This window comes from Heterocephalus glaber, unplaced genomic scaffold, assembly GCF_053883595.1.
Source record: "Heterocephalus glaber isolate CG9 unplaced genomic scaffold, H.glaber_assembly_v1.0 deba00001497, whole genome shotgun sequence".
Classification (NCBI taxonomy): Eukaryota; Metazoa; Chordata; class Mammalia; order Rodentia; family Bathyergidae; genus Heterocephalus; species Heterocephalus glaber.
Window position 1 is genome coordinate 45,269,233 of NW_028258320.1, and position 27,828 is coordinate 45,297,060.

The following is a 27,828-nucleotide window of genomic DNA, read 5'->3' on the forward strand; positions in this document are numbered from 1 at the left end:
TAACACTCAGCAGTTCCACAACCCCAAAAGCAACTGCACCTAACTGCCCCACAGTGAAGGTCACAGTAAATCTCATATGGTCACTGAGCTTTCAAACAGCTCAGAATCTTATTATTTTGGATAGACAGCAGTTAACAAATGTGGGCAAAGGTACTCACATTAAAGAGAAACCTACCAAATGAACAGAATCAACAAACTCAAAGCAAACATAATGAACAACAAAGATGCAAAGTTGTTAATATCTTCAAAGATATCTTTAAAAAAGATATTATAAAAAGAAACAGAAAATAAGAAAGAACTCAGGCTAGTGGTGTACCTCAGAGGTAGAGTGCTTGCCAAGCATGTTTTGGGCCCGGAGTTCAATCTCTAGCAAGGGGAAAAAAATCAATAAAAAGGTTAAAATGATAAAGTTGAGGAAATTTTCTACAAAGTATAAAAAGATTAAAAAAGAATAGACAATTGGGCTGGGGATTTGGCTCAGTGGCGCCATGCCTGCCTGGCAAGTGCAGGGTCCTGAGTTCCATCCCTGGTATGGGGTTGGTGGAGGTGGGGATGGGAAAGAAATAGACAATAAGAAAAAAAATGACAAAATCAATATAGTTTCCTTGTAACAGATTAATAACAGTCCCCAAAAAAGAACAGAGAGAAAAGAGTAAAGAGGAAATTATTAAACATGCAATAACTAAATCTTGCAGAACTGAGTTCCAAGAATAAAAAATCCACAAGTGACTCAGAGTAATGAATGAAGAAAAGGGTTACCCAAGGCATATTATGGAAACTTAAGATTACTAGGAATAAAAAGAAGATTTTTTTGCGCGGGGCGGGGGGTGGGCCCTGATACTGGGGATTGAATCCAGTGCCTTCACAGTGAACTACAACCCCAACTTCTTTATTTTTTATTTTGAGATGGGGTCTCATTAATTTGCCCAGGCTGGGCTTGAACCTGTGATCTCCTCCCTTATTTTCCCAATGCAAAAAAGCAGATTTTAAAATAATTTCTAAACTGTAGCATTAGAATGAGAATACATGGGAAAAATGTCTTCAAAATCTTGAGTGAAAACAATTTTCAATCTAGAATTTATACTTAGGCAAATAATCAGTTAAGGATAATAATGCTATGATGATGGTTGAATAAAGTTATTTTTAGACAAATAAACTAAAGAAAAAAACATACTTTATACCTTTTCTAAAGGTCATTACAATGTGAGCTCCACCAAAATTAGACAGTAAAACAAAAGTGTGTCCAGTAAACAGTGAATCTTATACAAGTAAGAAATAAGAATTCCCAAAATGATAGTAAAGTCCCATGACAAGTGTTGGGTAGTAACTAGTGCCTACTACAGCAAGTTATGGATGTCTCCATGAAGAAAATACATAAAAGAAAGTGGAACTGATAGATTGTATGGGAAGTTCAACTGTTTGGAAAACTGAGTTGAGAGGCATTTACACAGCTATTGGAGAATGTGAGAAGTCTTAGCCACTAGACCAAAGAAAACTAAGAATGAAATGTAAGTTAATTATTAATATTAGGAAAAATAAAAGGTTTCACAAAAATTGAGCTACTTGTCTCATCATGAATGTTTACACAGTCATCAAAATAAGACTGTATATTGGTTTAATAAAGTATTTTGATGTAACTACATTAGGAGAGTGATGGGATGAATAGAAGAGAGTAACAAAGCTGAACTCATGAAAATAGAAAATGAATTTATTATCCCCAAAATTGATGATTCAAAAGCTAAGTACATATGGCGCTTAGAAATCAAGGTAAATACCAGAATAAACAGCTAAGAAAAGATAAACGGGTAATTTCTGGAAAGCAGTATGGTGAGGAAGGTTATGAGACTAATTTTTCAGATATTTTCTGTTTTTTTAGTTTTGTTTTTTGGACTTGTAAGAGAAATGGGCTTTCATATTCCTGCATCCTTAAGTCATTGGTAAAGTCCATATCAAGATGGATATTCCCAGGTCCTTTGCAGGCAGTGCAAAACTAAAAAAAAAGAAAGCTCAGGCATATCCACCAAAAATGGTAGAAGTGGTGGTGAAAAATGCATAGGTTAGTGCAAAAGCAAAATTACATTAGAGGATAGTCAACAGGGTATGACATATAAGATATGAAAGAAATGCATGAAATATCCAAATTTAAAACACCCATTATCCATCTTCCCTGACTCCTTCCCCCTCTACCTCCATATCCAAGCATTTAAGTCCCACTTGTGGCACTCTAAATCTTCTGAGTTCCATCTACTCACAGCCCTCCTAGTCCCAGCTGGGTGCAGGCCTCAGCATTTCCTACTGAATCTCTACAGCAGTGTCATGACCTCCCACAGTATTAACTCACAATGTCCAGGGATGATATCTATCTTGTTCACTGATCTAGCTCCAGGCATGGTTCTTGATAAAGATGAGGCACTCAAGAAAGTTTTGGGAACTGGGTGTGGTGGCACACACTCGTAATCCCAGCACTCAAGAAGCTGAGGCAGGAGGATCACCATGGGTATGAAGGCAGCCTGGGCTACATAGTGAGTTCAAGGCTGGCTTGAACTGCTTAGCAAGTCCCTGTCTCAACAAAAATAAAAAAAAACTTTTGTGGTTTTTTTGACAAGCAATAACAAGAAAAAAGTATTTCTGGAGATAGGAAATTAATATACAGTAACACATGATAAATCGTCACAAGATTAAAAAGTATGCGTCAGAGCTATTTAAGATTCAGATCTATTTGACCCTTTATACTTTCCACCACACTGTAAGGAGGATCCTTGAAGGCTGCGATTAATTTGCACATTTATTAATACGTATTTTAAATGAAATGGGTTCGTTTTATTCCAAGTTTATAAAGAAAACTATTTTGGCTGGGAAGGGTAAGGGGTGGATAGAGACAGAATGGATAACAGATATCAAAATAAAATGTGATGGAACAAATAACATCTGGTGTTCTATAGCACAGGAGAGTGACTATAGTTGATGATTTACTGTGTATTTTTGATTTTTTTTTTTTTTTTTTTTTGGTACCAGGGATGGAATTCAGGACCTTGAGCTTGCAAGGCAGGTAGCGGCACCACTGAGCTAAATCCCTGGCCCTGTTTTTGATTTTTTGAGACAGAGTCTTGCTATATAGTTCAGGCTGGCCTTAAACTCACTATGTAGCCTGGGCTGGCCTCAAACTCATGAGATTCTCTTGCCTCTGTCTCCTGAGTGCTGTAACCACAGGTGTGTGCCACCACGCCCGGCTACTGTGTATTTTGGGATAGCTAGAAGAGAGAATTTTGAATGTTTGCAACACAAAAATGTTTGAGGTGATAGAAATAATTATTTTGATTTGACCATTATACATTATATACATGTATTAAAATACAACTCTGTACCTCATAATTATATACAATTAAGCTGGGCATGGTGACACCTGTCTGTAATTTCAGCACTCTGGGAGGCTTAGGCAGGAGGATCCCAAGTCTGAGCCCAACCTGGGCATTTTAGTAACTTAGCAAGATCATGTCTCAGAATTTTAAAAAAGGGCTGGGGATGTAGCTCAGCATGAAGGTTCTGGGTTCAAAGAACTGATAAAAAAGTACAATTATTATGTGTCAATTAAAAATAAATTGGAACCATAACTGTATGGAGGTTTGGGACAAATGCCAGCCCAGTATATATCATCCAATTAAGAGGAAGTGAATTGCACTTACAGGGTCATTGGAAATACTGAATGTTATTGACCCATTTTAGAATCTGAGTTTTAGTATCACATGCAGAACAAGGATTTTGAGAGTTAAATTCAGTTTGTCATATTTGAATTCTGAAGTTTAAAGCTTTCCATTTGAAATTATGTATAGACAAAATTAGAGAATTGACTGTTCAGTGTAAGCACTGCAAAAACAACTCTCTCCCAGTCTAATTGCCTCATTTCTTTTATCAGAACAGACAAAAGACACATAGCCAAGTCTGCATATTTCTTTTACCAGTTCCATTGTGTAGGGCTGCTTTAATTTATGTCTATTTTAAGCTATATTATTTCATTACTTCAGAAATTACCAACAATTGTTATATCACTTTGTGAGATTTGTGGAATATGTGCTTCAAATCAATTCACAATGCAGCAAAATCTTTTGTCCCCAAATAAGATTTACTTTGTAACAATACACAGTTTGGATTAGGTTTTGTTTAGCTTTGATAAGAAAATCCTATGTATTGTGTTACATCTTTATAATCACAATTTTTAAACCACTATATGTTAACTTTCTATGTCAAATCATTACAAACACGAATTATTATTAATGAAAAAATCATGCGTATGCTCTTATTTAAGGTTTTTTTGTAGCTACATTCAGACTATGAGCTAGAACAAATATATCTTTGGTGCAAGTGTGTAACTCATTGAGCTGTAAGAGTTCTTTACGCTGCATAAAAGAACATTGTCAGGTACATATATTGAAGATTTTTCCCTTGTCAGTGGCATGTCCCTTTTCATTTCTCTTAAATGTCTTTTTGCTTGGTCTTAATGTATTCATTGAGTTATAATTAATAATCAATATATCTTAAGTGTTTAGCTCAATGAGTTCTGGTAATTGTACGTGATCTCATCAATATCTGAAACAAGAACTGGAATATGTCCATTCTGTCAGAGTTCCCTTGTACCCCTTTCCAGTCTATTCCCTGTCCCTTTCCCAGAAGCAACCAGTGACTTTTATCATTAAAGATTAATTCTGCTTTTTCGTATACTTCATATAGATGGGATATTTGTGTGTGTTTCTATCTTTCATTCCAGATAAATGTTTTTGAGATTCATCCATGTTTTTTGTGTGCCAGTAACTCATTCTTTGTTATTCTCTTCATATTTTGGTTGTTTCCATTTATATGCTATTATAAATAATGCTGCTATGAACTTTCTTGTGCAACTTTTTTGATTTTTTTTTTTTTTCAGTACGGGGGATCGAACTTGGGTTCCTGCACTTGCGAAGCAGGCGGCGGAACCACTGAGCTAAATCCCTGGCCCTCTCTCTTTTTAAAAGGGGATTGAACCCAGAACCTTTACACTGAGCTACATTCCCAGCACTTTTAATTTTTTTGGTACCAGGGATCAAACTTGGGACCTTGTGCTTGTGAGGCAGGCAGCAGAACCACTGAGCTAAATCACCAGCCCCCAGCACTTTTAATTTTGAGACAAGGTCTCACTAAATTGCCAAGTTACCCACGCTAGGCTAGGCTTGAATTTGTGATCCTGCTGCCTTAAGCTTCCCAAATTGCTGAGATTGCAAGCACGTGTGACCACTCCTGGTTTACCAATTGTTTTCTTATGGACAAAAGTATATTTGATGAAGAAGCCAATGAAAAACTTTAAATTCCCTCACTTGTTTTAAAGAGGTCAATGAAGGTATCAAGGTTTTCAATGAGTCACAGACAATGAATATGTTACATAAGAAATGCGATTAAAGTTCATGTGTCGGGTTACATGTTTTAACACGGAACACTGAGCAAATTTTTAAAAGTTCTTTTAAAAAAAGTTAATAATTTTTAAAAACCCAATAAACTGGGTGAGTCTCTTCTTTAAAGGGTATTAAGAAACAGAAAAGTGCTTTTATCGTCTAATAACTCATAAAGATATAACGGAAAATAGTTACTGATGCTTCAAAAAAAACAGACTTTAGTAACAGAAACTTTACTAATAGTCATGGTGGTCAAGTTCACTGGATGGACCACTGCTGTCCCTTCTTGGAAGAGGGGTCAGTTGGCATTCTCTAAGACACTGATAGAAACAGAACTCTTTCTTACACTTCCTAGCCCATTCACTTGTAGCAATTATTTCTAAAATCTAACGTTGAATTTTTCTTAAATTATTTTGTTTAGTTTTATCTTTTTTAGTATACTGCCTCTTCAATTATAAGATTGAAGAAGAGGTCCTTCACCTGGCTTCTGAAAATCAGTAAACCCCTAGAAGCTATATAAGGAGTGTTGTGTATTTTTCTAGTAAATCAGTAGCTCTCAACAGATTCTCAATGTGTTCCATATGATAAAGAATCACTAAAACCACTCAGGCATGGTGGTGCATATCTGTAATTCCAGCTATTTGGGAGGCTGGAGGCAGAAGCATTGCAAATTCAAAGCGAACCTGGATAACTTAGTGAGACCCAGTCTCAAAATATAAAATAAAAAGGGCCAGGGAAATAACTCAGTGGCAAAGCATCCTTGGATTCAATCTGTAATATATTTTTAAAAAAAGACCCAGTTTCTTTAGCATATGCTACTTGACAGATATAAAAAGCCAATTTTCAGTTACAATAAATAAAAGACACTTATTAAATAAAACAGTATAATTAATCTTGAAATCCAAGCAGAGATGAATTTTCTAAGTAGTGTTTTTCAAACTGCAAATTGTGCCCAATCAGTGGTTGGGTCTAGCTTTTAGGGGAAAAAACACTCATGACAGAATAAACTAGAATAGAATAGAAAATATCACAGTATGCATTGCATACAGTAAAGATGATTTTATAAAACTGTATTTCAGTTTTATATGTATATACATTGTAAGCTGGGTCATGATCTATAAAACCCACTGCTGTAACACCTGCTTTTGTTTTTTTCTATTTTGCGTCAAATCTCCTTGATATGCTATTTCTGTGGAAGCCTGGACCCAAAGAAGTTATCATGACAAAAATAATAATGATGATATGATGAACAATAAATACTGAGTATTCAATATATATTATTAATCTATAAAATTGGAAGAGTAAACTTAGATTTAGAGAAGTAAAATAATTTGATTTAGACCTAGCCTTGTCTAACTGAAAGCTCATGCTTGCCAGATGTGGTGGCACAGGCCTGTAATCCCAGCACTTGGAAGGCTGAGGCAGAAGGATCACCACAAGTTCAAGGCCAGTCTGTGCTACATAATGAGTTCAAGGCCAGCTTGAACTACATAGTGAGACCCTATCTAAACAAACAAACCATCAAGCCCATGCTTGCCACATCAAGTGCAGTCAGTAGATCTAGACAATCTGAAAAGGAGGTGATTCACTTGGTGATACATATGAATAGGGTCTATACTGTTATATTTTCAAGTGTAGACATCTGGATCTCTAGGTAAGATTTCCTGATTTACATATTGGCACAAATTAAAATAACTAAAAACCACGCAAAAAGAAAACAAAAACTACTTTGTAGCCAAACAAAACAGATCTATAGGGTAAATACAGTTAGCAGGCTATCAGTCTGCAACTCAGTTTTCCCTTTTGTAACATTGCTCAGACACACTAAACAGACTGATACAGCCTAGGTGAGACCATTATCAACAACAAGCTTTCAAAGAATAGCTAGTAGGGTAGAGGAAGAACCTCAAATTATATACATTTTTTTTTAAAAGAAGCTGCCTTTTTATTTTTTATTTTATTTTATTTTTTGGTACCAGGGATTGAACTCGGGTCCTTGCACTTGCACAGCAGGCAACGAAACCACTGAGCTAAATCCCTGGCCCCAAATTATATACATTTTTAAAGTGTGACTCTTTCATTTTGGGAGCTGTGGAACATGTACACTAGCTTTCTTTGGATAAGTAATTGCTACTGTGAGAAAAAAAAATCACAGTTAAGTCCTGAGAGACAAGCCTGTGTGGAGAGAAAAGTGATTTAAAATTAAGGGATAGGGCCAGGAATTTAGCTCAGTGCTTCTGCTGCCTGCCTCACAAGCGCAAGGACCTGAGTTCGGTCCCTGGTACCAAAAAAAACAAATAAAATTAAGGGATAAAGAAAAAGCATGTTTACATGATTTCTGGAGAAAATTTCCATTCAAGATGGTAAAAGAAAATCTATATAGATGATAAAATTACCTTTAGAAGGAAGTACTTACATGTGATTAACTCTTATAATATAACATTATTATTTCATAACTCCTTATACTTTTACAGGGGCATGGTATCTTTCATGCAGAAGAGCTTGTCAAGTTAGGCCATAAAGTAAAAAACTTTTACACAGTCAAAACTATCTTCAGCAATTTCTTAAAAAATCCCCACCTAATGGATTGGTTTTGTATATACCACACTTCCTCTCAAGTTCAGGACAAATTTACTTCATCATTGGAATAGATAACGTTTCTTCAGTTATGCATGATCAAAGTACAACTAAAACTCTCAACTGTCACTTAGGCCAGGTAGACTGAATGCAAAATATGGTTTTGTAGGAAAGGCAAAAATATGAAAAGCAAACTTCTGCTAACTACTAAAAAAAGATTATGGTTAAAATATCTATAAGAGGGCCGGGGAGTTGGCTCAGTGGTTCCGCTGGCTGCCTTGCAAGCGCAAGGACCCGAGTTCGATCCCCTGTACCAAAACAAAACAAAACAAAACAAAACAAAAATATCTACAAGAAAGAGGCACTGCGTAGCTTTAATTCTAGATCAGAAATTTTGGAAAATAAAAAGAACATTCCTTTGGGTATTTTCCCAAAAAATATAGGAACCCATAAATAAAGAATTAAGATACAGTTTAGAAAAATTTGAAAATGTTTTCAGTGCAGGATCTGTAACAGATTAAATAAGTCTTTAAAAAGCAGTTCTTTCTTAGGGAAAGAATGGACTGTTCTTAGTAAAACAGTTTCTACTAACCTGAGTGCTAACCCTAATTGTGGGCCTAGAGAATCAATTTGCCTAATTCTACCTTGAGGGAGAGCTAAAGCTATTTTACTTCTGACCTAAATGTAGCCTCAAGTTTATTTGTTTTCTGGTATGTAAATGTAATGCAACAGAGAGGAATTTCAATGTTTTACTTTTCATTAAAAGTTAACAGGGCCAGGGATTTAGCTCAGTGGTTCCGCCGCCTGCCCTGCTAGCGCAAGGACCCCAGTTCGATAGCCGGTACCCCCCCCCCCAAAGTTAATAAACTGACATAGAGTTCAATCATGAATCATTTCACCATGACCTAATCATTTTTAGAAAAAAGGAAATTAACATGCTTTTGAACTTGTAAGGCTAAAGTTCTAATAAATGTACATTTATTCAATGAAGGCATTTATTCAATGGAATTCAGAGAATTAAGAACTAGTGATTACAAACCAGTAATTTTAATGGCAATCTACAATCTCAGTGACTCTAATAATTGTGTCATTGTCACAGTGAACACATACTTACAGAAAATGTGTTCTCTGGTTGAATCAATCAATGCCATAATAGTGGTAGGATTATTTAAAAGAAATTACCCTATACTATAATCTGGGGACAGGAATTACAAAAAAAACACTGGGAAAAAATGGATAGTTCATATTCACCATTACAACATGTTAATTTTAATAAGCAAGCAGGGAGGGTCCTTGGAAATTAAGCAGGTTAGCTCACTCTAAGCAAACATTGGTTGGTAACATAAACTGATTCTCAGAAGTTAAAAAATAATCAGGTCATTAAATGTCTGCTAAGTCAATATAGACTTTGTAAGGCTTTAGTGGTTCTTCAGAAGTCATGACTTACCTGTATGGGCTTGCATTGGTATAGGAATCGGGCTCTTGACACATGAGCCTGTGGGTTGGACTGAAGGCCTATATATGCCCACAACACCTGGATCTCCAGAGAAACTGGTATGAAACAGCAGGAAGTACAATTCATGGCCTGCATAAGGTAAAGAAACATCTGCTTGAATGGCCTGATGGTTGCCTATAGTTATTCATGATGCATTACTGAGGCATTATTTCTTAAGTATTATACAATAATACAGGAGATAGTATGGACCATATTATTGTTCTTTACCTTAAAAAATTACATTTGAAAATAAAAATTATCAACACAGAGATTAACAAAATGTGCAATGTTTGTAAGAAATGCTCAGTGAGTGATGCATAATCATAACTGTGAAATGTCAAAAGAAATAGCCATTTCTGGCTCAGGATGGCTTTGTGGAACCTGGATGAGTAATATAACTAGGAAAATAATGATTGAAGGCAAATTTAGGTAGAGATATGGCATATAAAAAGGTGTACAACTACACAGAACATTCTGCAGGAAGTGAAAGAACACAAAATGTTTCAATTAAAAAAATAAAAATCATATATCTTTTTTGACCACAACAGAATAAAACTAGATATGAATAAGAGGAACTTTATAAGTTATACAAATACATGGACCTAAATATGAGCCATCCAAAAAAAATCAAAATTTTTTAAATTTCTTGAAACAAATGAAAATGGAAACTCAACACACCAAAACCTATGGAATACAGGAAAAGCAGTTCTCAAAGGTAAGTTCACAGCAATGAATGCCAACATTAAAAAAAAAAAAAAAAAGATTTCAAGTAAACAACCTAACAATGCATCTTAAGGAACTAGAAAAGTAAGAACAAACCAAACCTAAAATTAGAAGAAATAACAAAAATTAGAGCAGAAATAAGTGGAGACCAACAAATACTACAAAAGAGCAACAAAATTAATAGTTTAAAACACACACACACACACACACACACACACACACATATATATATATATATATATATATATATATATATATAAAACCAACGAAACTTTAGCTAGACCAACCAAGAAAAAAAAAGACCCAAATAAATAAGATCAGACATGAAAAAGGAGTCATACCATGGAAATATAATAGAATATCAGGGACTATTCTGGACAACTATACACCAAAAAATTAGAAAACCTAGAAGTGGTAAATTTCTATACACATATAATCTACCCAAATCGCACCATGAAGGTACAGAAAACGTGAACAGAACAATAATGAGAAAAAAGACTAAGTCAGTAGTAAAAAAAAGTATCCCAACAAAGAAAAGCCCGAGACCACATGGTTTCAGTGCTAAATTCTATAATTTTTTTTTTTTTTTGTGGTACCAGGGATTGAACTCATGACCTTGCGCTTGCAAAGGCAGTTGCAGGGCCACTGAGCTAAATCCTCAGCCCAATTCTATCAATTTTTAAAAGGAGTACTAACACCAGTTCTCAAACTATTCCAAAAAGCTGAAGGAAAGGAGATTTTTTTAAACTCACTCTTGAGGTCAGCATTATCCTGATAGCAAAATTAGACAAGGACACAACAGAAAAAGAAACTAGACTAAAATCCCTGATATATGTAGATTCAAAACTTCTCAATTTAATCTGCCAGCATATCAAAAAGATCATTCCCATGAGCAAGTGAGATTTATTCCAGGGATGAAAGGATGCTTCAACATATGAAAACTAATAAATGTAACAGATCAATGCAATAAAAGAGAAATCTATATGGTCCTCTTGATGGATGGAGAAAAAGCATTCAATAAAATTCAACTTCTCATGATAAAAACTCTCAACAAATTAGGTATAGTAGAAAAGCATCTCAATATAATAAAGACTATATATGACAAACCCACAGTCAACGGCCTACTGAACAGGGAAAAGCTGAAAACATTTCTTCTATGATCTGGAACAAGAAAAGGATGTCTACTTTTACCACCCTTATTCAACACAATACTGGAAGTCTTAGCCAGAACAATTAGGCAAAAGAAAGAAAAGGCCTACAAACAGCAAAGGAAAAAGTAAAATTATCCATTCACAGACAGTACAATTCTATATATAGAAAAACCTAATGACTTCACCAAAAGATTGTTAGAAGGCTGGGGATTTAGCTCAGTGGTTTCGCCACCTGCTGTGCAAGCACAAGGACCTGAGTTCTATCCCGGTACCAAAAACAAAAAGAAAAGAAAAGAAAAGAAAACAAACAAAGAAACAAAAGACTGTTAGAACTGGTAAATGAATCACTAGAATTGAAGGATATCAACTCAATATACAAAAATCAGTAGCATATTTATATGCCAATAGTAAACTTGTTGAGAAATCAAGAAAACAATACAATTCATAGTAGCTACAAAAATTAAAATAGCCAGGAATAAATTTAACCAAGGAAGTGAATAAACTCTATACACAAACACAAAAATGGGAAGACCTCCCATAATCATAGATTTGAAGAATTAATATTGTTAAAATGTCTATAGTACTCAAAATGATTTACAGATTCAATGAAACCTCTTATTAAAATACCAATAGGATTTTTCACAAAAATAGAAAAAACAATCCTAAAACTTACACGGAAACACAAAAGCAATCTTGAACAAAAAGAACAAAGCTAGAGGCATCACAGTACCTGATTTCAAGATCTACTAAAGGGTTAAGTTAACCTAGAGAGCAAGGTAATGGCATAAAAATCAACACATATATTGATGGAATGGAATACAGAATTCAGAAATAAATCCCCCTATCCACAGCCAACCAATTTTCAACAAAGATGCCAAAAGTATACATTGGAGAAAGGACAGCCTCTTCAATAAAAGGTGCCAGGGAAATTCATATACAGAATAATAAAACTTGATCTCTGTCACTCACCATACACAAAAATACACTTGAAATAGATAAAAGACATGAAACTACAAGAGAAAACAGAGGAAACACTTCAAGATATTCAAGATATCAATACAGGCAATGACCTATATATAGGACCAGAACCCCAAAGCATAGGCACCAAAAGCAAAATAAACAAATGAGATTACATCAAACTAAGGAGCTTCTGCACAGCAAAGGAAATAGAATCTATAAGGAATTTAAAAAACCGAAGTATCCAATTAAAAGCTGGGTAGGGTCGGAGATTTAGCTTAGTGGTTCTGCTGCCTGCCTCGAAAGCACAAGGTCCTGAGTTCAATCCCCGGTACCAAAAAAAATAAGTAAATAAAATAAAAACTGGGCAAATGATCTGAATATATATTTCCCAAAGAAGAAATACAAATCGTTACAAGTACATGAAAAAAATGCTCAACATTACTAGACATCAAAGAAATGCAAATCAAAACTACAATGAGATTCGCCAATAAAATGGCTATTATCAAAAAAAACAAGAACAAAAAATTACTGGCAAGAAATCGTTGAAAGGGGAACTCATATACTGCTGGAGGGAATGTATAAATAGTATAGCTCTTATGGAGAACAGAATAGAGATTGCTTAAAAAGCTAAAAATTGATGTACCACATGGACTGGCTATCCCACTTCTGGGTATATATCCAAAGGCTCATCAAAGAGATTCTTACACTTCCCTTTTATTGCAGTATTATTCACAATAGCAAACATCTGGAATTAACTAGGTATCTATTGATGCATGAATGATAAAGAAAATATTTTATATATATAAACGTATATAATGTTACTCATAGTCTATATCATAATATACATGGTATTTAATAATGTATATGAATATTATGCAGCCACAAATAGAATGAAGTTCTTTCATTTGTGGTAAGATGAATGGAACTGGGGGACATTATGCTATGTGACATAAGCCAACTAGTAACACAGGTTCATAGTGAAAGCTTAAAATATTGAATATAAGAGAATAAAATAATGATTACTAGACACTAGGAATGGGGGTGCTTAGTGGAAGACTAGATAACCAATACCAAAATACTGTTATACAGGAGAAATAATTTCTAGTATTCTATACTATAGTAGGGTACCTATAGTTTATAATAGCCTATTATATATTTTATGAAGAATTTGAAGAGACAAGCTCACAGGATCCAAATACAAATGAGATGGAAATGTTCCTTATCCTGACTTCATCAGCACACACTGTATACTTGTATTGAAATACCATACCATATTTCATACATATTTATAGTTATTGCATGCTAATTAAAAAGAAAAAAGAGGAAGGCATGGTGGTACATGCCTATGATCCCAGCACTCAGGAGGTTGAGGCAGGAGAATTCTGAGTTAGGGGTCAGTCCAGGTTAATAATGAGTTCAAGAACCTGTCTCAAAGCAAAAAAAAAAAAAAAAAAGAAATAAAAAAAATATTTTAAAAAATGCATGCAACTAGAACAGCACAGGATGCCAACGAAGGACAGTCACTATTAATTTAAATAATTACTGAGTATAAGTATTTCCTTTGGGCAAGGCACTGGCCTTGAGCAGACCACGTGGCTGAAACAAGGAATTAAACACAGGAAAGAAGATGCTAGAAGGTTAGATCATGAAGTCTATCCAAGTAGTCTGTTTTGAAGGTATCAGAAAACCATTAAATTTCTAGGATAGAAACATGGCATACTTAAAGCAGTACTCTAGGAGGATTAATTGCAAGATGCAGGAAAGGTGTACTACTTTATATGCTTTCTATTCTAACCTATTAATATATTTTTTATGTAAATGTAGAAACAGAAAATTTTACAACCACAACAAAGAACCCAATTTTGAACTCATGAAAGAATCTGTGGTGACCACACATTTAAGAATGTAAGGGAATATTTGAAACATATGATGTGATTTTTGAACCACAGATATCTCTATATTTTGTACCTTTAAATTTTTTTGAGAAAGGAAAATAGGTTTTAAGCCTAACCTGAAATACTTCAAATGGGCATGATTTCTTACACTGTCCTTTGTATGACAAACACAATTTCTATGGAAACAAAGCTAGTTTTAACCTTGTCATCCATAATTTGCAAAGACAGAAAATGAATCATCGTCAGAAAGTGTATTTCTCTCCTTACTGAAACACTATAGCTTCTGTTGAGGATACTGGTCCACTCTCCTTTCCGATCTGGGTCAGCATTACCAAAGATGGCAACATGCTCTGGTCTGGGGCTTCCATGAAGAATTTGATAAATCTTGTTCTGCAACTGGCTACAGTCCACTTCCTTCAGCCTATAATCAAACACCATGGAGGTTGATGTCCAGTACTAATAACAGTGTAACAACATTAGTATATTAATCCAAACATTAGAAATAACACTATGAAACAGATTACAGGAAATAATTCTGAGTAGGTATTAAGGGCTGTCAGAAACTCCTAGCAATATAGTATTATTTAAAAGCTATTCCTACCATTTTCTGAACTTTCATATAAAATATTAAAAAGTTACCACATCATCATACTATCTAAAAGCAGACACAAAATTGTAGGGAATGTTGCAGAAGCAAAGAGTTACCTGAACTTGCATCCAGATATTGTGTTCATTCCAAACTGTACTTCATGTCTTTTAACAGAGCAAATTCCATTTCCCTGGCTCTGCAAAAGGGTCATCTCAGGTAGAAAAGTGATGGTTAAGGAGATTGTAACAGATAAAGAAAATAGGCACAACTGGAAAATTTATGCTGTTTAATACTACTTACATTTTACTAAATATCAAGATATTTAAATCACAAATTTGTAGTTTAAAATACAGAGACAATTACTGTTTTCCTAAAATCAGATAACCATACATTAGAATATCTCATTAAAAAAAAATCAGGGCCAGGGATTTAGTTCAATGGTGCCCAGCCTGCCTCGCAAGTGCATGGTCCTGAGTTCAATCCCCAGTACCACAAAAAGCAAACAAACAAAAAAACTACATAAATTGAAAATTAAAAAAAACCAACAATGAAAAGTCATTGCAATCTTTACATTTAGCCAGTCTAATATTAAAGTTTTAAAGCTTTTGGTGTTCTGTGGCATCAGTAAAGTTTGGTAAAGAAAGTGCTATTTTAAATACTTTAAAAATGAGGGAAATTCAAGAATTGGAAATTCCAGACTGCTGCATTTATTAAGCTACAAAAGGTCATCCAGCTCGAAATAGGATACAGAGTGACTTATATCACCAGTTAGAACCAACACTGGCTTCCCAACAATATAGCCAGGATTACCACTTCTAGGAACAATAACAGAAGCAGCTGTGCTTTGTTGAAATGCCTGCAGAAAGAGTGAAGAATAGTCAGATGTGAGAAGCATGTTTTCCCACCACATACTGCCTAGCTTCATTCGTTATCTTTCTTTAAGGCAATGCAATAAATGAGCTGCACTGAACAATTTGGCTTCCTTCCAATGTAGCACTTAGCAATTTATATTCCAGTATTTCCTTTTTTAGTCCCTTCACTAAGTAAATCCTGAGTAAGCTGAATGCTGAAATTCATTATATGCTAATTTAGAAGCAAGGATCTACACCAAGGAGCCTTTAACCTTTCTCAAAAGTTAACTATCTCAAGTTAACTTTTCTCAAAGGTTACTATCAATTTAGGGGTATGTTCAGTCTGGCTGAGATCAGAGGAATTTACATGTAATTAAAAATACATATTAATGAAATACAGATGCTCCAGAGATGAACTATAAGACATGGGACTTAGCTGGTCAGAGTTGAGAACTCTCCTCAAAAAGAACTCTGAGAACTCTGTTCAAAAGAGAAGAGGTATAAAAAAGGCAAAAGGTAGCGATTAAGACTAGAAACAGGTTCAGTGGGGAAGTAAAATGATGTCTGTACAAAAATACAAGAAAATCTAGTTAAAGAGTCCAAGATATTGGCTGAGTTTATGATTCAAAATGACTAAAAAAAGTTCTGATTTTCTTCCTCCCCCTCTCCTCTGTACTGGGGATTGAACATAAGGCCTTCTTCATAAAGTACTTCCCCAGCCCTTTGAAATGGAGTCTAGCTAAGCCACTAGGTTGCCCTGGCTCAGCTTGAACTTTCAGTCTTTTTGCCTTAGCCTCCCAGAGTGCTGAGATTACAAGGCATCATGCCACTTTGCTAGAAGCCAGACAGTCAAGAGATAATATTAATAAACCAGTGTTGAACAACTATTACTTATAGTTAAATTAAGAAATATTAAATGTCAACACCCCATTTAGCAGACTGAATTAGACTTCATATTCTTTTCTTTTGAGGTCTTACTGTGTAGGTTCAGGCTAGCTTTGAACTTACTATGTACCCTGGGCTGGCCTCAAACTTGTAGTGATCCTCCCGCTTCAGCCTCCCAAGTGCTGGGATTACAGGGGTACCCCAGGTGCTACCCTACCCAGCTCTGGACTTCATACACTTACACTATTTTGCATTCATTACAGAAGCAGAGAACTATTTCTAACCAGATATTTTTTTGCCCTCATGAACCCCTACAGAAGGGCTCTAACCCTAAAGTGAATGATGAAGTCTTGCTGTAAAGAAACAACTGGCTCTACAGTCAGGTTGATTTGTCTAAAACTGACAGCAACTTTCTGGATTCCAAAAGTTCCATTGGTTTCTATCTCATAGGTGACCTGAAATATAAAAGAAGAATCAATTAATAAAATTATTGGACTGATTATGCTTAGGACAGAAGATTTTCTGTCTGTCTTAAATATGGCAAACACAAATACCATAAAAAGATAAAAAATGACTTTATATTGATTTCATTTGCACATGAAAGAAAAAAAAAAGACCAAAATGGTCCTTTGGAAAAGTTTATGGAAGAGATAAGTTTAAGAAAAGTAATTTTTGACTATAGATAGAGGAAGGCAAGTACTAGAATCAGAGGCAGAGGTACACATGGGACAGAAACCAAGGTTACTTGGCTCTCGCATTGTCTGAATATAAATATACTACCCGGGGGTACTGGAAGTCATAAGCAATTGAAAGTAAACTTAAGTTTCTGAGTGCAGTCTGTAAAGTGACACTTTAATTCCTACTTCTCTAGGTTAGAATGATTAGAAGAGAGAAGGACAAGTTGATTAATCTATTTCACACTGTTAGATGATACTGATTTTGTCAACAAAAGAAAAATGTGATCATCCAGTAACAGGGTAACAGAACAAGAGCCATTAATTACTTTAATATTATGAACCTGAAATACTGGAGGATGGTAGCAATGGACATAAGTTAAATATTACAGGGAGAAAGGTGAGGCTGAACTCTTAACATCTTAGTTCGAGGTGAGTTCTATGAGGCTGAATTCTTGACATGTTAAATTTTAGGAAATACGTAAGACTTCAGGTGGGGTCAGTCTAGAACTTTGTGGAAGGTGAAACCTTACGGCAATACTGATCAATATGTATCAGTCTAGAATCTGAAATCTACAAGCCTACCTGGGAAACAACATTCTGACAAGTGTTCCCAGCCAAAAGAGGAGGACTGGCCTGTGAGGCAAGTGTTACAGGAACCTGGAACTGGTAAAGGAAAGAGGCAAATCAACCAAAATTGAGAGGTACCTTTTGTCTTTTAGCTATATCTTATACCAAAATGAGTATTTTTCCTTCCTAGACTACCATTTTTCCCCTCTCTTTCCACTGCCAGCCTGTAACTTAAACTCAAAAGTCATTCTAAATCAGTACATCTCAAAACATACTTCTAGAACACTAATTCTATTAGATATAAAATAAGGGCTTCACGGTCACACACATATAGAAATACTGTATTCAACACTCCCCTCTTAGATATTAACAAGGGTGTCTAGAATTAAGACCCTAAGAAGCCCACCTTAAGTGTAGTGTTCAACTTTATTTAACTCAATGTTTTCCAGATTTACTGAACACCACATTAATCTTTACTTCATATGAATCTATTAATCACATTGACCACTTTATTTTAGATCCATACTTGCCCATGCTACATCACCTATTTCTTTCTCCACTGTTACAATCTAAACTGAAATTGCCTCAGATGCCAAGGGGCCAACCAAATATTCTTCTTCCTTTTTCCTAATAAATGGCAACATACCTTCATATTCTGCACATGTGTCATACCTTGTGGGACCTAGAATAAGTGAAGAGTGAAGACATGAGTATGCATATACCTTTCATAAAATCACCAAGGGCTGGTGGTTTCATATTATCACCAATATGCTTTGATGGTGGTGGCGGTGGGAGGTAAACATATTAGAGTGCTTTGCTTTTTCTTCCACTTCACTATTCCTTATATTAATATGCCAGCAACAGCTAGATTTGAGATTGGATAGACTTGACTATCTATCCTGAATGAGCTCTACTGAATAGTGAAAGCAAGAAGTTTGGTGAAATAAGTGAGATCTCAACCTCCTCCTAATCTTCCCTAAGTCAATCCTATTAGCCAGGAAGGTGATAATGTCTTATCCTGGATATATACTTAGGCACTCTACCTTTTATGTAGTTCTTGGAGATTCTGATTTCAGTGATGTCCCACAATAGTGGGGAGCATGTTGATTTCAAACTTACAATGGTGACAGAGTGGGGAGAGAGGGACACCCACCTTGAAGACTGTGAAGTTATAGTAAGAGGCAGCATCCAGGGCTGGATCCAAGGTACAGCTACTTGCCAGGTTCTTGAAGACATGAGTGCAGGTTGTACTTTTACTCTCTAAGAAACCTAAAAACACAACGAATTAAGGCCGTGGAAAATAAGGAAGCATATTTTAAATTAACCAAAAAGGCTGGTACTTCTGCCTGGACTCACCTGCAGGATTGCGGTCAGCACAAACTCCCCCAGCTCCCACTCCTGCAGGCTGCCTCAGCAAGCTTATTATAGACCACTTGGGAAAGTAAGTCAGAATGGGGTCCCCAGCCTGAATAAGATACAGGAGACATTTTTTCCATAGTAAAACTGGATTAAACTACATCAGAAAAGAGAAACGGAAACAAAGATTAACTCAATGGCTTCTTTACATGGATAGCACTGCCCTCCAAAAGAGATGACAATGGTTTACCTATTATAGAATGATACCACAAAGATACCTTGCCAGTTGTCTGCTGTGAGGGAAAAAACAAAAAACGAAAAACAGTTCCATCCCCTTCCTCAGGCTCACCTTGTAAAAAGGCGGTGGTGACTGGGACTGCAATGTTGAAATGAATGAATCGCCTCCAAACTCTGCAGCCAGGGCTTGGAAATTGGTTGCATTGACCTTTTGGAGCTTCTGGAAATAGTTTAATTTTGCTAAAATGTTTTAAAAAGAAAAGTTTAGATAAAAGAAAAACATTTATTTTTAAATATTTGGCATGCCAGGTAACTGATTTTAAATTTTTTTTCAGCTTACATGATGATTATATTCATTGTGGAGAGTTGGTATACATCTCTCCACATCTAAATTTTTTTTTCATCTCATTCTCCCCCCCCCCCCCACCTCTTGGTCTCTTTCCCTTTTACAAAAAATCTATTAGGTAACTAAGTTTTAAAAAGGTATCTACTGAAGCATAATATACATGAGGGGATGTGTATGAATACACTAAAGTATAAACTCAAAGAATTTTTACAGATTCACATACTATTTTACCACCACACAGATCAAATCATACAACATTTTCCTAGAAGATTCCAAATCAATACACCACTGCTAGAGACAATAATTCAGATTTCTATCACATCTTAATTTATTTGTAACCTGTAATTGAAAACAGTATTAAGACCTAATGAAGAAAAGGATCAATGAATGCCAGTCCATTCCAAGTCTAAGAATAGCTAAGAATAGGTATGATTAGCAATTTGTGATGAAAAAAGGACTAGTACTCCTATTTGATCCACATCAGATTAGTCTCTGATACAAGATGATATTGTTTCCATAAGAATATAGTAAAGTTAGCGATATTTGATCTTTTCTTCCTAATCTTCCTGTTTCCTCTACACTTCAACTAACTAGTTCTATAGTGTACTAATATATCCAGCTCTCAGTGGTAACTTGCTTCACAAACTTAATTTTGCTCTACGATTTTGGAAAAGAGGCCATGTTTGGGTTTGTGTGAGAAAGATAGCCATGGTCATGTTTGTCACCTGAGGCAGAGTTTGCAAACGAAAACAAAATTTTGTCAAATAATTCTGTTTGCAAACCAAACTGCAAACAAAAGCACTTGTGAACTGAGGTACCACTACATATAGATTAATTGGTGTTATTTATGTTCCCTCATAAATTTCTACAGTCAAGATTTCAGATATCCAAAAAAGGTATTTTCTCTACCAATTTTATACTTTCTATAGATCTATCCAAGTGCCTGCATCCATTTCTTATTTATTTATCTTTTTTGGTACCAGGGATTGAAGTCAGGACCTTGTGTTTGGGAGGCAGGTGGCGGAACCACTGAGCTAAATCCCTGGCCCTGCAGCCATTTCTTTACAGCAAGCACATCACAACCAAGAGAGAGATGTAGGACAGCAGATGATAGATAGCACTCTGCTTTACTACTCCAAATTGTCTGCTAACCTGAAAAAAGAACATAGCATAAACATGTTCCATGCTCCTTTCCTTCATATAATTATGGTCACTTGGACAGAGTCAAAAAGGTAACCATACCTGAGTCACTAAAAGCTAATGAGGAGTCCACATTAAATAAACTTGACCTTTATCCTCCATAATCACATCTCAATTATTTGACTTTTTAGTCAAATTAATCCATATTATTGGTCAGTTGAAGTTTAGAGGAAAAGGAAAGATTGAGGAGAAAAGATCACATATTTTCTGTAACTTTATCATATTCCTATAGAAATAGGGCCAGGGATTTAGCTCAGTGGCATAGCGCCTGTCTGGCAAGCATGAAGTCCTGAGTTCGATCCCTGGTACCAAAAAACAAACAAACAAACAAACATATTCCTACAGAAACAATACCATCTTGTATCAGGAACTCATCTGGTGTGGACCAAATAGGAGCATTATCAAGATTTTTTTTTCATTACAAATTGCTAATCATACCCATTCTTGGCCATCAGAGATTTGGAACTGCCTTTTTCATACTAAACATGAATCCACTCTTCAGCCTCATTCAAGGAAAGTTCTTTGATATAATGATCCACTATTACTAATAGAAATAGCCACATTTCTCAGGTGTTGTTGGGGAACCGACGGTCCAGGATCTGTGTGCAGGATAGTACGGGAAGCAGGAAGGGAGATTACAAAAAGGAAGCACCAGTTGTATGTTATAGTAATGGCCCTACAACATGCTCATAGGACTGGAATTTAGATAGCAATAGAAAATTTGGAAAGGAAAGGGCATGCTTAAAATGAAGGATTCATGGGGGCAGAGGTATATATAGCACAGTGGTAGAGCACTTGCCTAACATGTACAAAGCCCTGGGATAATTTCCTAGCACTACAAAAAAACCAAAACAAAACAAAACAAAAAAAGGAAATAAATTCACCTTGCTCCCTTTATCCTTTTACTTCTTACAATCTAAATGATTGGGCCAGGGATTTAGCTCAGTGGTTTCATCGCCTGCTGTGCAAGCACAAGGATCCGAATTCAATCCCTGGTACCAAAAAAACCCAAAAAACCCGTGACAATCTAAATGATCATGGGACTCCTGATAACTGTTTTCAAATTCAAGTCTTCCCAAGCCAATTTTCTGAGAACAATATATTTTTGCAATTTCTTTTCTAAAATCAGATAAATCAGTTCATTGACCTTCAGGATTTAAGAGACAATTACATTTATTTTGCGTGGGGACATTGCTTGATAGACATTTTTAAAAGATACATTAACTTTGTATCTTTAGAAATGGTATAGTTACCACTAGCAAATTTCTAAATCCATTAAAATACCCCCAAAATAACCACTGTGTATCTTTACTGCACTCTACAGTTACAGAACACTTTCACATCCAGGCCAATGATATAAATTTCTCATATTATATTTGGAAAAATGAGCTTAGAAATAAGAAATTTGCTCAAGTCTCTGCAGCTTGTAAGAAAATGTCAGGACTAAAATCCTAGGCTAATGTTCCTTTCCCTACCCTATTGCTTCATCAAAAAAAAAAACAAAACCAAGGTTGGCATAGACTCATTTGTCAAAAACATTCATTATTTAGTGCCTACGATGTGTCAGACACTGGGAACTCAATGAGTGCTGTCATGGAGACTGTAACAAGTATGGGAGATAGTCTGTGATTAACTGAGAGGGATGATTAAAAATACTGAAATTAAAGTTCTAGGGCTGGGGATTTAGCTCAGTGGTTCCGCCGCCTGCGTGCAAGTGCAAGGTCCCCAGTTTGATCCCTGGTACAAAAAAAAAAAAAAAATTAAATAAAATCGAATAAAGAAAGAAAGAGAGTTCTATATGAGTCATCTGCTCCACAGCCTGTAGGGCCTAAGAAATTGCAAATGTTATCTAAGGGGTTGGGGGTATGAGTGAGCAGACAAGGGGATAGAAAGAAAAAGGGTGATAGAGATTCAAAGAACAAAAACGAAAAGTTTAGAAATGAAATGGCTAAAGACAAAGCCATTTCTCAATAACATACAAAATAATAAGAGCTAACACATTTCTACTCACAGTTGTTCACGTGTACACAAAATTGCCTGATGCCATTTGAATCCATGAAAACTCTGGAAGGAAATGGGGAATTACTCCTGAAGATAAGAGAGTTGTCTACACACATCCAACTTGAAGATCTGTGAGGAAAATGGATGAGGATATATTTAGGAGACAAATGTAGGTCTAAAGAACAGTGTTCTACTGATGTCACATGCCAAAGACAAGCTCCTTGGGAAGCTACAGTGCAACACCCAACGTCTACTGGATGCCCTGTTCTAAAGAATCAAATGAAAGTCACACCTGGAAAAAATCAAGGGGGCAATCTAAAAGTGGAGGTTAAGTTAAGAAGTATTAAAGCTAACTTCTGGTACTTCCAAATATATCCATTGTAGGCCCTAATCCCCTTCAGGATTCAAACTGAGCAACCTAGTTCACCTTACGCTGCCCGGAAGGCAGAAGGAGAAAACTGTCCTCGGATGGAGAAGATGGCAGTCTCTGTCGCAGCAGCAGTTTAGATCGCAGACACCAAGAGTCAAATCACAAATACATGTCGATAAGACTATGAAAGTACAAGAAAAAGTAAAGTGCGATGAGGATTCCCAAACACTTCCAAGTACTATGAAACTTTTCTTCCGTTTTTGCTTTATGGCAAGTCAACTTTTTTCACAGAATTTCAGATCTGAAATCAATAGCTCCCATCTCGCAACCTTGCCCTCACCTGGAAAGAGGTCCACAGTCTTACTATTCTCCGGCACCAAAGGGGTCACAAGAGTAGAGCCCACCGTAGAGAGCCCAGGGACGTCCTGGGTAGTTGCAGGCCCCACTGCGGAGGATTGCAGAGTCCCTCCCTGCGTCACTGGTTTCAGGACTGAAGAGGTGGACGCTGCCTCTGATGGGAAGGAAGAGGGCTGAGGACTGGTGCCCTCGGGGAGCATCAGGAAGAACACCAGCAGCAGCACAAACTGCGAGGTGGACATGAGGCAGTTGGGGCCCTGGAGGGTCCGACGTCTAACTGCGCGGGTCCAGACGCTGCTAGAGAATGGGTGGGTGGAGTAGCACAACGTCTGACGTTAAACATCTCTTCATTGGCTCCTGGCGATCGCGGGAGAGATCTTTGACCAATAAGAAGCAGGGTTGTTACAGCTATCTCAACGTCCTTAGGCCTGGCCACGCACTGCCTCCATCACCTGGCAACCGCCGCAAGCTACGGAGCCTTGCTGCATCTCCCCGCTAGATGACAGCAGGAGTTCGGCGGACCGACCACAACCTTGAGTCTCTCGCAGACATCAGGGCCCAGAGGAGTGAGTCTTTCCTCGGGGCAGGAAAGACCGAGAGGCCGGAACTAGAATTGCAGATCTTTTTGACTCCGGATTTCTATGGTGAGAAACTGTTTCTATTGGAAGGATAATGATCTTAGGGAGGAAAATATAAACGTTAAAAGGTTTTTATAGTCACATACCTTAAAAATGTCGCCCCTAAATATAATATTTTTGGGAAATAACGTTAAGAGTAGTGCTTCTTAAATTTTAATATTGAGAAATTTCTGTTCAAAACTTAAATAAATACATCGTATTGTTAAAGGTGGATTGAATATTACTTTAAGATAGAGAAGGAGATTAGGAATAAGGAAATAGAGTAGGGAAAAGTGGGAAGAAAGAGAAAGTTAAGAACGAAGAAGCATTTTCTAGATGAGAAGAAAATAAAATGCAGGAATAGAAATAGCAACTGATGGAGAAAACACTAATATTTTGCCATTATAGAGGTAAATCATAAAACTCTTTAGAATGCTTTTGCTTTCTGCAAAGTAGCAAGCCTCTTAACAAGTCTGTAAAACAGAAATATTCAGTCAAATTTTCTGCATCCTTGAAACCAACCAGGCTGTATCTGCACTGTCCATAGGCATATGTGGCGATTCCACACTTGAAATATGCCTATGTGACTAAGGAGCTAAATTAATTTTACATTTTAATTCAAAGTTAAATAACCCCAGGTGACTAGTAGCTATTATTTTTTTAAAATTAGTTGTATTGGTACATTTTAGGTATACAGTATAATGACATTCATCCTTAGAAATTTGCACCTTTACATAATCTCTCTTGGTTCTTATTTCTTCCCCATTCCCCTGCCCTCCCTTGAACCCCTCCACCCCTCTCTTTTTAGAAAGACTTTGTTTCCATTTTTTCATTTTCTCATTAATTCCATTCCCTTCTTTCCTTTCCCCTACCCCTCCCACTTCCCCTTCCCCTTTGCCCCTTTTTTTCCTATTTCACATCATCTGTTATACCTTTTAGTCCTTATTTACACTTTCAGTTTCTCACACTAGAGAAACTATTCAGTATTTACACACGTGTGTCCTATTTATTTCACTTAAGAGTATTGCCTCAATGTGCATCCATTTAGCTATAAATGTCTCTAATTTCTGATTTTTTTATGGCTGAGAAGTACTCCATTTTATAAAAAAACCCACATTTTCTTTATCCAGTCTCCAGTTGATGGACAATTGGGCTGCTTCCAAGTTTTGGCTATTACAAATTGCATTGCTATAAACATGGGTGCACATATATCACTGTGGTATGATTCTTTTAATTCTTTGGGGAAGCTACCCAGCAGGGGAATAGCTGGGTCAAATGGGACTTCCAGTCCTAGTTCTTTGAGGTATCTCCATACTGATCTGCACAGTGCTTGCACCAGTTTCCACTGGCACCAGCAGTGGACCAGTGTTCCTCTTTTTCCACAGCCCCATCGGCATTTGTTATTGGTTGATTTCATGATAGCAGCCATTCTTTCTGGGGTGAGGTGGAATCTCAGCATTGTTTTCATTTGCATCTCTCGAATGACCAGTGATGTTGAACATTTTTTCATATGTTTATTTGCTATTTCTACTTCTTTGTCTGAGAAATGTCTGTTCATTTCAGGGACCCATTTTTGGATTGGGTCTTTAAATTTGGGAGGTCTGATTTTTTTAAGTTCTTTATAGATTCTAGATAGTAGAACTTTGTCTGAGGAACAGCAGGTGAAAATTTTTTCCCACATTGTGGGTTGTCTCTTCATTCTGTTGGTGGTTTCTCTTGATGTCCAGAAGCTTTTTAATAAGAAGAGATCTCACTTGTTTTTTTTTGTTTGTTTGTTTTTGGGTCTGATCAGTGTTGCTCTGGGCGGCAAAGACGAAAGCCCCCCTAGCTTGCAGCACCTTTTATTCAGTACATGGGGAAACAAATGTAACAAGTGAAATATAGAGTTCAGTAGTTCACATTGGGATAAACAAGGTGTAACAAAAGGCTGGGGGGCAGTGGAAATCTAAGAACAATGAGGAACTATGCAGATAAAGATTTGGTTCCTCCCTGGAGTCTCCCGCAGGTGTGGTCTTGTCCTGGAGATTACAGCATCCCGGGATCACTGAGGTCTCAGTTGTGACCAGAGGCCAAAATGCAATTATGTCTGGAATGTCCTGGCAGGGCTGTAGGCAGGAGAACTAGGCCTACTCAAATGATTTTTCCCTAGAATTGTGTAGCATTGCTCCCAACACAGTTCTATATGCCTCACTTATTTGTATGTTAAATTCTTTTTCTATGCTTGGGAAGTTTCCTGCCATTACTTCTGTGAACAATTTTTTATGTGCTTTTTACTATCTTCTGATTTTTCATTGATTCTGATTAATCTTACGTTATTCTCCTTTGCACCATCTAGCAGCTGCTGGATTGATTTTTCATCTTCCATTACTATTTTAAAGAAGTTTTTCACTTAATGATCACTAGCTGCAAACTTGTCTTCTAATCTGATATTCTGTTTTCACGTTGCTTGACTGTGCTTCATATTCTTTCAATGGAATTGTTAATCTCCTGGGTGTCCATTTGAATTTGTTTGGTGGAATCCAGTTTTTTCCTATGTTGTGCATTCATGGTTTATATCAGTTTCCTAAACTCTCCTATTTTTTATTTGTATTTACTCTAGATTTGCTAACCATGTCCTCTATTATGGTCATTATCTCTTTAGTTATCTGTGACATTATTTCGGATTTGTTTTTTCCTAAAGACTCATTCTTCTACTTAGTTACTTGCACTGCTACCATTTCAGAAAATTCAACTGGGTAGCTTTTGGATTCTTCTACCTCAATGCCCCCTGGATTTGCCTTGGGCAAGCTGGAGGTCTGATGTTGCATCTTGCTTCCATGTTTTCTCATTTTCTATTTTTATTGTTTTCTGCATTGATGATTGTAAATTGCTTATGATAGGTAGCTTTATTACTAGTATGGAGACCTCTTTAGGAAATGACTACTTTTCAGAGATGTCTTCTAGATGTAACTGGCTTTTGCTTTTGAGTCTGTCCCAAGATCATGCCTCTTTAATTTATTAGGGATCAAAGTTGCTGCCTATATGGCCTTGCACCCAGTTCTTTGGTACTGGACCGTGATATTCTTTATGACTTCCAGACAATCTCAGTACTGGCATATAAGGAAGAACAACTGATCACAACAACTATGTCACCTTTGCTAAAGTAGTACAATCAATAATAACAATAGCATCAAGCACAGTCTAGAAAATGACAAATTGTGATAACTCTTAATTTGTGATCTTTAACCATAGGTACAAGATTTATAATTATATAAAAAAAGTAAAACAAATCAGAAAATTACATAGATTAAATATCCCCTCAGTAGAATGATTTTACCCTTAAGGAAGAAAACTTAAAAGGGATATGAGGAAAAAATGGAGAAATAAAAGAAGAGATTAGACATCTGAATGACAATAAGATTATCTAAGCTTTGGGAAACTGCTGAGGAAGACAGGAGGAAAAGAAAGAATGAAAAAACAAAAACAAGAACAAAACAAAAACCCTAATAACAATGTTCACACAAATGAAAAAAAAAAAGAAACAATCAAGAAAAAAAAAAACAGAGAAAAACGTG

General features: G+C 36.2%; 2 protein-coding genes across 4 annotated transcripts in view; one reads left to right on the forward strand and one right to left on the reverse strand.

The window, feature by feature from the left end:
* The window catches only part of Tctn3 (tectonic family member 3), a 41,784-nt gene extending 17,801 nt beyond the window's left edge, over positions 1 to 23,983 (reverse strand). The window contains exons 1-13 of one of the 3 annotated variants that reach the window (XM_004838557.4): positions 23,641 to 23,983; positions 23,358 to 23,481; positions 22,941 to 23,059; positions 19,496 to 19,623; positions 19,147 to 19,303; positions 18,944 to 19,059; positions 18,437 to 18,472; positions 17,806 to 17,886; positions 16,876 to 17,001; positions 15,559 to 15,666; positions 14,927 to 15,021; positions 14,489 to 14,642; positions 9,445 to 9,582 (exon numbers count right to left, since the gene is read on the reverse strand). In XM_004838557.4, coding sequence (XP_004838614.1) covers positions 9,445 to 9,582; positions 14,489 to 14,642; positions 14,927 to 15,021; positions 15,559 to 15,666; positions 16,876 to 17,001; positions 17,806 to 17,886; positions 18,437 to 18,472; positions 18,944 to 19,059; positions 19,147 to 19,303; positions 19,496 to 19,623; positions 22,941 to 23,059; positions 23,358 to 23,481; positions 23,641 to 23,899 — 1,641 coding nt within the window. In that variant the 5' untranslated portion in view covers positions 23,900 to 23,983. The remainder of the gene's footprint in view (positions 1 to 9,444; positions 9,583 to 14,488; positions 14,643 to 14,926; positions 15,022 to 15,558; positions 15,667 to 16,875; positions 17,002 to 17,805; positions 17,887 to 18,436; positions 18,473 to 18,943; positions 19,060 to 19,146; positions 19,304 to 19,495; positions 19,624 to 22,940; positions 23,060 to 23,357; positions 23,482 to 23,640) is intronic. The other 2 variants (XM_004838558.4, XM_087185000.1) reach the window with 2 other exon arrangements.
* Positions 23,984 to 24,091: 108 nt separating this feature from the next.
* Entpd1 (ectonucleoside triphosphate diphosphohydrolase 1) overlaps positions 24,092 to 27,828 on the forward strand; it is a 166,583-nt gene continuing 162,846 nt past the window's right edge. The window contains exon 1 of the mRNA XM_004838561.3: positions 24,092 to 24,301. Within this exon, the coding sequence (XP_004838618.2) occupies positions 24,157 to 24,301 (145 nt within the window). The 5' untranslated portion in view covers positions 24,092 to 24,156. The remainder of the gene's footprint in view (positions 24,302 to 27,828) is intronic.